This window comes from Xenopus laevis, chromosome 8L, assembly GCF_017654675.1.
Source record: "Xenopus laevis strain J_2021 chromosome 8L, Xenopus_laevis_v10.1, whole genome shotgun sequence".
Taxonomy (NCBI): Eukaryota; Metazoa; Chordata; class Amphibia; order Anura; family Pipidae; genus Xenopus; species Xenopus laevis.
In genome coordinates, this window is record NC_054385.1 from 62,711,737 (window position 1) to 62,724,370 (window position 12,634).

Consider the following 12,634-nt stretch of genomic DNA (forward strand, 5'->3'; position numbering starts at 1 on the left):
GAGGTCAGTCTGTTTCGTTGTTGTGGTGAAATGTGGTATAATGTGGCAACTGGGTTATAGAAAGGAAATCAGAGCCAGGCCAACCCAGCCAGGCACCCTAGGCAACCTGTCGGGCCACGGCGCCGGCTCAGTACTGTGCATGCGCGAAATTTGGCTTCACCGCGCTCGCGCAAAATTTGGCTTCAGCACGCATGCGCGAAACTTGGCTCCCGCGCGCATGTGTGAAAATTGGCTCCAGCGCGCATGCGCAGAAGCGCATTTACGCAAAACATAACAGAGACCGTCGGGGAGAGAAGGGACAGGACACGGGGTAGGTGACTGAGCAGGTACGTGCCTGGCGCCCCTCCAGCTTTGTACCCTAGGCACGTGCCTACTCTGCCTACCCTTAGTTCCGGCCCTGAAGGAAATAGTGTAATACAAGTGGGGGGGGGGCTGAGTGAAACGTAATTTCGATACACTGTATCTGTTTATACGTATAGTCTGTATTGACAAATAAAGCAATCTTATCTTGTAGCATGATCATAAAAAAGATGTAGGGGCAGATTTAACAAAATGTGAGTTTAGATTTTGATAAATATAAACTCACCCATGTTCTGTTCATTCCTATGGGAAATTTGAAAGCATATTTATCAATTGGTGAGTTCTAAATTTCACTCATTGATAAATATGCTTCTAAAAATGCCATAGGAATGAATAGAACGTGAATAGATTTTTATTTTTTAAAATCTAAACTCACATCTCCCCTGTAATGTTAGGGTAGCCATTATGTACAAAGGCAAATTCAGTAAAGGTGTCCTATTTTGCAGTCTTAAAGGAACAGTAGCATCAAAAAATAAAGTGTTTTAAAGCAATAAAGATATAATACAGTGTTGCCCTGCACTGGTAAAACTGTGTGTAGCAATGGGGGCAGTCATTCAAAGGAGAAAAGGCTCAGGTTACATAGCAGATAAGCTCTGTAGAACATATTGGTGTTATCTGTTATCCACTATTTAACCTGTGCCATATAGCCTTTTTTCAATTTCCACCATTGCTACACAGCAGCTTGTTTATACGTATGAACTATAGTAGTGTTTGTGATCAGATTTACCAGTGCAAGGCAACGGTACATGATATTTTCAGTACTTTAAAACACTTTAATTTTTTGGTGTTACTGTTCCTTTAACAATAGTGATGGTAAAGTTAGGCAGGGCTGTACCTGGGATTTCTCCAGCATTCTGAGTAACTGTGCTGTTTTTTATTGCCTACATTTAAGTGCCTGAGGTGCAGGCTGGTTTCATCAGAAGACATGGGAACTGAAGGTAGACTTCCCAGAATCCACAAACATCAAAGGCCTTTGATAAAGCTAGGACTCGCTGAGTGAAATGTGTGACAGAGGCATCTATTAGCAGGAATTGAGAACTTTTCCTAATAAATGAAAAATTGATTTCTGGATAAGGTTACACATCTGTACGTTCTTTGAGAAGGTAGATGTCAAGAATGGTCACAAAAGAACCCTGTTTGTATGGAAAGTGGTATTTTCATGAGAAATAATTGGGATCAGTAGTGATTCTTCAGACGCACCGCATTTCCTCCTCTCTGGTCTACTCTAAAGGGTATATCTGTGGCTGGAGGTGAAAGTAACTGATTTTCCACTGATGCCACTTTGCATTTTGACATATTACTGTCTTTCGAATTGGTGTCCCCTATACAGCAATATTTTCATACAGGTATGGGACCTGTTATCCAGAATGCTCGAGACCTGGGGTTTTCTGGATAATGGATCTTTCCATAATTTGGACCTTCATACCTTAATTCTTCTAGAAAATAATGCAAACATTAATTAAACTCATTAGGATAGTTTTGCATCCAGTAACGATTAAACAGTATCTTATTTTGGGTCAATTACAAGGTACTGTTTTATTATTAAAGAGAAAAGGGAAACATTGTTAAAAAATTTGAATTATTTGGATAAAATTGAGTCTATAGGAGACAGCCTCTCAGTAATTCAGCAATTTCTGGATAATGAGTTTCCAGATAACAGATCCCATACCTGTATTAACAAACCAAATTTACACCTTTCCTGACCTTCTTTTCATTCCCTTTTTTGACATAAGGGTTTTTTAATTTTAGGACTATGAGTTATGTTTTACCTAATAACTGGCTATGAATCTAGTCTGTGTGCTTTCTACTTTTTTAATAGTTTATAATTTGATCCTGCATGTTCCCTGATTTGTTGCCTCATTTGAGTGTTATTAATATTATTATTATTATTATTATTATTATTATTATTATTATTAATGATGCAAGACTTTGCATGTAGATTTTAGTGTGTAATATATTCAAAATCACTTTTGAAACAATAATATAGTAAGTACAATGTCGCCTAAAGCATTCCTCAGAGATTGAAAAGTTGCTGTGGAATGCTCTGCAGAGCTACTAATTTGACAGCCCTAGGCTAGTGATGTGACACTTGTTATTTATAGAGAAGACTAACACGGATTAGGAATGGGCAAGCATTGGACCTCCAGGTGTAGGCAAATTGATTCATTCTTAAATGTAGATGCTCAGGAGATAAATTGGCTCAGCAGGGCCTATCCCTCAGTTTTATTTAACAGACTTGCTTAGCATGCTACTGTATACTTAGTCATGCCCCATAATTAAGTATGCCACAGCATTCAAAACGTAAGCTAAGCAAGTCTGCTAAATAAAACATCAATTTGCTCATTGTGGTCTGTATTGCAGGTTTGTTTTAATTGCACTTCTATATTTAAAGCTCATTTTCAGGTCAAAAGTTTTTTCACCCGGCATTAGTCAAGATTTCTACAGTGCACGTAGCTATGTTAATATGTATCTTTTACTTATTTATTTTTTACTGCAAAGCAGATTGTGGCATTTTAAAAAAAGCTAACTTTTATTTTACAGCTATTCAGAATTAGGTGAATTATTTTTATGTTGGCCTACACAGGCAGACGTAAGATGCAGTGTGGAGAGGAGAGCAGTACTATGTCCCACTGCAAGCAGCTCTGAGCAGAAGGCACAAACATTGCAGTTCGGCTGCATTCCCCACCTCTGTCTTTCAGGCTCTCATTGAATGTAATATTCCTCTCAATGTCTGCTTTTTACTGAACACACCTGCAGAAATATTGCTACAGGGTGTTTAGTACATGACAGGTATTGAAATATGATTTTGTTTAGTAAGAACCAGAGGGACAGACATTGTGAACACGAATGGGCCGTAAAAGATTCTCATAAACTTGCCCTGCCCAGCGTCTTTCCTTCATGATTCTTAACTTAGGAGTTTTATTGGGCTGCCATCAGTCTGAAAAAGATCCACGTGAGACCAGGAAGTTCTACTTTATACAAAAGCAAAGTCTGTGAATAAGGACAGGAGCAGAAGCTTCAGCATGTATCTAAATGCCAGCACCATTCAGGAAAAAATACAATTGTCCTGCTTTCATGTTGCTATACTTTGCCTTAATCTTACTACCAGGAAGGTAACCGTAGAGAATGTCAAGCAGTGAATGAAAGTGTGGGAAGCTTCAGTTTCATCCTGTATTCTTTTCTAGTGGGCTCATGAAGTTTACTGGAGCTCAAAGCAATGCTCCAGAACAGACTATTGTTTGTAAATAGCAAGTTTGGGTTGTTTACAGACACAATGTAGCAAGAGGTTTCCACCAAAAAGAAATGTCCTAACCATATTCAGTTGATTTCTTGGAAAAGCATAATTAATTGAGGGCCCTCATTCATAGGGCCTTGTGTGTCCCAGAGCCATTGATATGCTGCCTTAAAAGTCTTGCATTACAAACTTAAATAATGGAGAGAGAAAAGAAAGGCCACACTTATCTTACACTGCCAATCAAGGTTTGCACTTCATTTGCTCTAAACTATATCCTGGGGGCAGCCATATATCTTTAATAATATAGAGAAATGTATCATAAATATTTTGTTAGGTATGTGAAAATGCAAGCAATTTGGAAAGCCTTGTGGTCACACTGGTAACAAAAGTATTGTTTTAAGAGATTTTTTATTGGTATAAATCCCCAGAGTAGCAAGTCCTGAATTTCAAAAGCACTGCACCAGAAATAAGAACACTGTATAAAGGCCAAAGTCAGCTGAATGTCAGTGTCCTTCTAAAAAGCTTCCAGACCAAGTCGGCAGCTTATTGGCCTGTGAATGGGTCCCTCCAACAAGCCGCCTGACTATTATCTAGTTGAAAAGCATCTATCCTCATAGTAATGTTGGAGTAGTGCGTATTACTGCTGCTATGCAGTAGATTATATGCAAGTGTTTAGCATAGCATTTCACTTTACATCAGTACATTGATTTTTTTTTTCTCAGAAGTGATGCCTGAGGCAGAACACCACCTTGGGGTTCATTCATAAACACTGGGTTAATTGGCCCATGGTAAACCAGTTACCCATATAAACCAATCAGTGATTGCCTTTTTTCAGCCAGCTGCTGGTTAAACAATGAAGGCAAGCATTTGATTGGTTGCCATAGGTTTCTGCCCAGAGGAAAATGTGCCCAGTGTTTATAAATTAGCCCACTTGTCTTTACTTTCAGGGTAGCCTTCCTACATACACAAAATTAAACAGGGGTCAAATGCCATTCATGACTCTCTACGGGACTAAACACTTTAGATATAATAAAAGATCTTTTCACTTTTTGTCATGACTGTTCATGTAAGCCATTACTGCTATAAAATGGTTATAAAGTAAACAGAAAGAGACATAATATAGTCTAAAACACGAAAAGTTACATAGACATTTTTTTTAATTATGATTTGGCAAAGAGAGTGTTTTCAACACATGATCTGTAAATATAAGAATAAATATTTGTATTGCATGAAACAGACACACACAATTGTATAAAGAAGAAAATACAATTCTCTTGTTGATAGACTATGAATTTTGTGTGTCTATACCAGTGGTCCCCAACCCCTTGGATGTTGCTCCCAGTGGCCTCAAAGCAGGTGCTTATTTTTGAATTCCTAACTTGGAGGCAAGTTTTAATTGCATAAAAACCAGGTGCACTGCCAAACAGAGCCTCAATGTAGGTTGTTAATCCACATAGGGGCTACTAAATGGCCAATCACAGCACTTATTTGGCACCCCAAGAACATTTCATACTTCTGAATGTTACTCACGGGTTCAAAAGGTTGGGGATCCCTGGTCTATACAATAAATTGCCCCTTTGACTTTCATGGAGTTAACATTTCCAAAATACACATCTTAATAAAAAACAAACTTTTATACATTAAACAAAAAGTTCTGAAATGTGGCACCAAACTGAATCCTGAATTTGGTGTGTTTCATGTGACTTAAATCGTAGCTATCATTTTTGTATGTAGCGTGCACACTAAGAGAGGCATGTCTTGGAACCGCTCATAAATTCTGCAATTATTATGACTTGTTTCTTAGTGTAAATTTAGTTGAAAGAGTATTTGCAGTGTTTTACAAGGCTTGTGGGTGTGAATCAGTTATGCCTCTAGGTGGAAAGGAACTATACAAGATTACGTTACAGGGCACATCATGCAGTAAAGAAATGTGTAAAAGGAGAATTCTGTGACTGAAGTAAAGTCAAAATGAGGAAGTGTTACGGAGCATTATGGAGCATTTTGTCAGAAATATGCATATAAAGGTTACTGACTGCATTTGCTTAACTATAGCAAATTTAGGGGCTATAGTGTAGGGGCCCTGTGTCATCAGGTCCCCATATAGCTTTTTTTAAATTATTATTTATTTTATTTTAATATTTATTTTTGCAGCGGGATCCATTCAGGCACAACCTGCAGGGAGAAAAAGGCAGGCAAGGCATGTGCATCTGTATGCATGCAACTCTACAACTTTTACTCTTGTGTAAAATAAATGCTGCAGACAATGGCTAAATTTATCTGCAAATGTCTCTTTCGGGACAGTCCCGATTTTGACAGCTCAAGCCGCAGAAAAAAGCTCAACCTTTGAGCTTTTGTACTGATGCCAGAAAAAAATACAACATTTCTGAAACGTAATTAAATACGAGGCTTTTTGGAAGAGAACCCAAAATACTCAGCACCTGCACTTTGATACAGTTGTAACAAATAAAATAAGTAGGTCTCTTGGGGGAACTGAAACTAGCAGCATAAAGGGCAATTCACCTTCATTAGCAAAACTGTAATAACACATAAACCATGGCCCTAAAACTCTGTTCAGACTTTCCATAACCTGCCAAATTTTGTGAAATGGACATGGTATTTAGGTATTTGTGGCGGTAAAATTGGTTTGGTAAAAAATGTTCACCGATTGCTACACGTAACAGGACTTTTTGTCCCTCATTCCATTTTTCAAATGTTGGGAGGTATGTAACCTTATAGCAGATCCTTCCTGAAATCAAAGTAGGTTGTGGCATTTCAAGTGACAGAGACTGTTCATATAATCTTACTGTAGCTCCTCTCACATTTGCCAGAATCTACAGATTTCCAGTCTGGGCCTGCCTTATTGATATAAAAGGCATGCTAGGAGAAGTAAAATCATAGGGAGTTACCCATAGGTATAGGCAGTATAAGTATTTCCAAAGAAGCAAAACTGTAGTTTGCATCGGTCTAGTTTCAAGGGAAGTGTAAATTCTGGAAAATTGCACAAAAATGTTTGTGTCATTGTCACTTTAAAGGGCACCCATTACCTGTAAAATGCTTCCCTTACGGCAACCATGGACACAACTGTTTATCATGGTGAAAATGAAATGCTATAAGGGCGGCTGGGTGAGTGTGTATCCAAATTACTGCGGTGCATATTGGATATGCGAATGCACATGCTTCCAATATGCATACATAATTTAATATATAACTGTACACAGTTAGCCATTATGTCTGTTTCAGGGGAATATCTGTTCTTGCATAGTGTTAAGATATTATCTGTGAAAGTGCAAGCAAAAGGTAAATGGAAGTTTGAAATGCATCAACCCAAGGTGCTACTGAGCCCTGTGCCAACATCTTTTGTCTTGTCTTGCCATTTTAACTGCCATTCGGTTGCTATGGCATAATTTCCTTAGCAACCATGAGCAGAAGGTATTCTGCCTTGCTTCAGTCCATGCATCCCAAGTATTTATGGAGTTTTCTGGGGCGACCCAATGTATAAGTATAAATTTGAGCATTTTATTAGTCATATTAAGCCACTTAATTAAGCCAACAAAATCAAAACTTCGTTTAAGTAGCTAGTAATTATTGAACAGGACCAGAATAAGTCAAAGTCTGCCATAGCCTCCCCACACCACTTACAGCTGTGTCCAACCTATCTATCTTAGCCTTAAAGGGGTGGTTCACCTTTAGGTTAACTTTAAAGGAAAACTATACCCCCAAAATGAACACTTAAGCAACAGATAGTTCATATCATATTAAGTGGCATATTAAAGAATCTTATCAAACTGGCAGGCACGTTTCAGGGGCTGCTGCCGCCTGAGGCAGCAGCCCCAATGCCGCCCCTCCTCCTGCTCCGCTCTTCTAACTACCAGCGTCGGAGCGGGTGGAGGAGGGGCCGCATCGCTAGTGCAGTGAGCGCTATTGCGCTCGCTGCGCTAGAAGAGCCGAATTTCCGTTTTAAAAAATGGAAATTCGGCTCTTAAAGTTACCAGAGGCGGCTTTTTGCCGCCCCTGGTAACTGGCCGCTCCGTGCCGCCTGAGGCAAGATTCTCACCTTGCCTCATGGCCGGAGCGGCCCTGCAAAATGGAATATATATTTAAGTAAATCTTGCCCTTTTACATCTCTTGCCTTGAACCACCATTTCGTGATGGTCTGTGTGCTGTCTCAGAGATCACCTGACCAGAAATACTTCAACTCTAACTGTAACAGGAAGAAGTGTTGAAGCAAAAGACAGAACTCTGTCTGTTAATTGGCTCATGTGACCTAACATGTATGGTTTGTTGGTATGTTTGTGAGTACAGTGAATCCTACGATCCCAGGGGGCGGCCCTTATTTTTTTAAAATGGCAATTTTCTATTTATGATTACCCAATGGCACATACTACTAGAAAAGTATATTATTATGAAAATGGTTTATTTACATGAAGCAGGGTTTTACATATGAGCTGTTTTATGCAATATCTTTTTATAGAGACCTACATTGTTTGGGGAGTATAGTTTTCCTTTAAGTAGGTTATAGAGTGGCCAATTGTAAGCAACTTTTCAATTGGTCTTCATTATTTTTTTATATATAGTTTTTTAGTTATTTGCCTTCTTCTTCTGACGCTTTTCAGCTTTCCAATGGGGCTCACTGACCCCATCTAAAAACAAATACTCTGTAAAGATACAAATGTATTATTATTGTTACTTTTTATTATTCATGTTTCTATTCAGGCCCTCTCCTAATCATATTCCAGTCTCTTATTTAAATCAGTACATGGTTGCTAAGGTAATTTGGAACCTAGCAACCAGCTTGCTGAAATAGCAAACTGACGAGCTGCAGAATAAAAATAAAAAAAAACACAAATAGCAAATGAAACCCAACTGCAAACTCTCTCAGAATATCACTCCCTATATCATACTAAAAGTTAATTTAAAGGTGAACAACTCCTTTAACCATGGTGATATAGAACTGATACTTGCATTTAACTGTACGAGTCTGTCCCTAAGCTCCCCTCTCATAGAGGGAAGGGGCGGGGCTAAATACAGCCTGCTGCTCTGAGCAGGCCTGGATTTGTGGAAAGGCCACCAAGACCCAGGCCTAGGACAACCCAACCACACCCACATTGGTTCCAAAGCACTGGGGACTGCGCAGGAGGTACAATAATTTTTTAAATTTCCCCATTGCTGATGAAAATTTGCACGAATAAAGGAGAAGGGACAGGGGCGACAAATGGCAGTGGGCCTAGGGGCGCCCGCAATGTAAATCCGGCCCTGGCTCTGAGCAGTAGAATAGGCATTGGGATGGTCCATTATTTAAAGGGGTGCTGACCATAGGGGGGGGGATTCCCTTGTGGTATGGAAGGCTGACAGCTTGGCTAGGCCACTTTCTGTCATACAGCAGCACACCAAGTCATAAGCAGTGTTGACAAGATACAGTTCTGGTACAGTGTATAAATGGTACAAATGTCTTCTTCTTTGGGGGGCGGCAATCTACCCGAACTGTCTTCCCCCTGCCCTACGCCAGCTAAAATTAAAGCGATTTTCATTTCTCCTGGTGGAGGCAGCCTAGCTCTGGTGGGGGCAATTTAAAAGAAAATAAAACTATTGTTTCCCCCAACTGGAGTATGGGCTCTATTAGTCAACACCTCTGGTATATACTCTCATATACTGTTGCCATGCACTGGTAAAACTGATCTGTTTGCTTCAGAAACACAACTGTAGTTTATATACACAAGCTGCTTTGTAGCAATGGCGGAAATGGGAAATAGGCTATATGGCACAGGTTAAATAGTAGATAACAGATAACACCATTATGTTCTACAGAGCTTATCTGCTGTGTAACCTGAGCCTTTTCTCCTTTGAATGGCTGCCCCCTTTGCTACACAGCATCTAATTTATATAAACAATAGTAGTGTTTCTGAAGCAAACACACCAGCTTTACCAGTGCAGGGCAACACTGTATTATATTTTTATTACTTTAAAACTTTCATTTTTTGATGTTACTGTTCCTTTAAGGAGACATGTGCCCTTTAACAAATGGGGTTTTATGCAAGTGCAGCAGGGCTTGCCGTCATAAATTACCTCTATTTTCATCCCTAAGAGCACTATGAAAGATGATACATACCTGACTACATTCAAATCAACAAACCTGTATCCAGTATCTGCTCAAACAATCTTTTTTTTATCTTGCAGCACAGCCAAATATTTTAATAGCTTATTATTATAACGTCTAGTATATTTTACAGTGATGTAGAAAAAGACTATCTAGCAGATAAAAAGCACAACACAAAAACACAATTATAAATATATAAACAGTTACCATGATTATAACACACAGACCTATTTGTGGACGTTGACAAAATAATTATGTAATGCGTGGTAAGTACTTATGTAACCTGAATATTCCCTCTCTGCATAGACAGGTTTCATCCCTGGTGTTTTTTTCCCTGTAGACATGAAATGAAGAGACATAGGAGATTTGTGGGAGAATGGGGTGAGGGCATGGGGTGGGGTACAGAACAGGGTATCAGTATCACCTAAGGATATACAACCATTTTTTACTTTCCATTCCTATTAACTGTAGAGGGTTCTTATAGCATTTTGTACAGGTATCCTATTTATTTACATCTTGTTTTATTTTGTATGAAACCCCTGGCCATGCAGGACTGGTGTATTTGACTCTGTAGAAAACAGTGCCATGAAATAATGTCTGAATTCAGGGTTGCCTGGGCCAGCAGGACACCAGGAAAAAACCTGATGGGTCCCGGCTCTTTTGGAACCTTGCGGCCCATTCCCTGCACTCACCTTCCAGACACCGGCAGCGATGTATTTCAAGTGGGGCAATTTAGTGCTTCCTAATAAAAGGGGTGATGATCGGGGGGCTTTAGATTAAGATTTTTACAGGGTGTGATTATGATTTAAGTGCTATGATTCAGGGTTATCTCTGAACCCAATATGCGGTTGTTGGAAATGGGGTTGAAGCACCAGGAATCCCAGTATAACTGGATGACCAAGAAGTAGAGTTTTAGGTTTGGCAATTCCTGCTTACCCACTGGTGCCTTGAGCTTTGATTTGGCAGAGCAAGTGGATTTATTGACCCAAAGGAGAACTGGATTTTTCAGTGAAACTGAAAAGTACTTTTGGAATTGTACTGGATGAAATATATAGGAAGTCTTTGTGGTTCTCCAATGGAGTAGGGCTTGAATTGAATTTGTGAAACTGGATGTCTGGGTGACCTATGGTTTAGCTCTTCCCCTTGCACTGGGGGCATGTACATTTCCCTAAAAGACACTTCAGGTTTTTGACAAACTCACTGAGCATCATCTCAGGGGTTGGCAATGGGGTTGAAATTTGTAGCTCTAAATTTCAGTTTACCTTGAGTTAGTTGGTTGCTTGGAGGGCCATTTCTAGCACCACTGCTTCAGAACACCTGCATTGTTATTCGGGTATTTATATGTATATGGTGGGGCTAATATTTTAGTTTTCTGGGCTTTTTTTTTTTAAATATTTTCCTTAATGACATGGCACTACACATGCCAACCTCCAGCAGTACTTGTGTCTTTGCACATACATCCTTATGAAGTGTATTGTTTGTGATGCTCCTGAATCTATTTGAATTAAGTGGGATTTCACAGTGTTCTGCTTCCAAAAATAAAATTCCTGATTATTCATAACATGCTGCCAAATACACACACTGGTTATGCAGCTTATGTAATAGTTTCTGTCATTAAAAAAGTTGTTTTTTTTCTGCCACACCTAAGCTATGAAAAGGAGATAACTTTCTCTCCTGCCTAAATTGATTTTTTGATGCACAATATGCTTCCATTTTAATTTACTTCAAATCTATACCCTCCTCATGCTATTTTTTTATTTATTTTTTAAAATTTTTATCCTTTATTTATACTTTAATTTTGGCAGCTCCTCTCCTACCTGCAGACCCCCTGCCTCCTCCCTTTTCTCACTCCCATATAGTCAGCCAGCAACCACCTCTTTAGTCACTCCTCCTACTCCCAAAATACTCTATTAATGCTTTGTACTTCCTACTCCTTCCTCGGAATATTCATCAGTATGTGCACTTGCTACCTCTTCATCATGGTTCAGACTCAGCGGAGGCACAAGCTTAGTCGTTTTGGGAGTGTGTTGTCCTTGTCTGAGGGCAAAAAGCTGCGCAGCAGAGTATGGTGCGTGTTCATAAACAGAACTAGTAGGGGATGTTGTAGCTGGATATATCTGTACTTTTTATGTAGAGATTTATGTTCTGTGTTTGATTTTAACTGGTCTATATATGACAGAATTATTCAGATCTGGATAAACTCGGTGTGCATTTAAAGGTTGTTCACATTTAAATTAACTTTTAATATGAGGTAGAGCGTGATATTCTGCGACAATTGCATCTGGTTTTTATTTTTTATTATTTGTGGTTTTTGAGTTATTTAGCTTTTTATTCAGCAGCTCTCCAGTTTGCAATTTCAGCAATCTGGTTGCCAGGATCAAATTTATCCTAGCAACCATGCACTGATTTGAATAAAAGACTGGGATATGAATTGAAAGATGAGTGATACAAAGTGGCAATAATAATACATTTGTAGCCTTACAGAGCATTTGTTTTTAGATGGGGGTCAGTGACCCCCATTTGAAAGCTGGAAAGAATCAGAAGGCCAATAATTCAAAAACTATAAAAATTAAATAACGAAGAAAAGATGCTTAGAATTGGCAATTTTATAACATACTAAAGATAACTTAAAGGTGAACCACCCCTTTAATAATAGATAGATTTGCTAAATGTTTACTTGTAATAATTAGCAACCAATTTGTTATGAGATTGAATATATTATAGGTACAAAGTATTCACATTGTTCTATGTTTTTATTTATACTGGGTAGACATTACATGGATGTGTCTTTATCCTTTAAATTGTAGTGTGTGTGCATACTCTATAATGGCGCTTTCGGATGGCAGATATAATATGGAGAATTTTTTTTTTTTTTTACTGGTATTGGTTTAACTCATATCCTATGAAGTCAGACAGCAGAACTATGTGCAGACAGACACAAAAAA

The 12,634-nt window shown here is 38.8% G+C and overlaps 1 protein-coding gene across 5 annotated transcripts in view; it reads left to right on the top strand.

The window, feature by feature from the left end:
- Positions 1-12,634, top strand: part of ppp1r13l.L (protein phosphatase 1 regulatory subunit 13 like L homeolog) — a 41,133-nt gene that overhangs the window by 7,416 nt on the left and 21,083 nt on the right. For 2 of the 5 annotated variants that reach the window (XM_041572070.1, XM_041572071.1), the window contains exon 1: positions 11,491-11,757. In XM_041572070.1, the coding sequence (XP_041428004.1) occupies positions 11,603-11,757 (155 nt within the window). In that variant the 5' untranslated portion in view covers positions 11,491-11,602. 5 annotated transcript variants of the gene reach the window in all.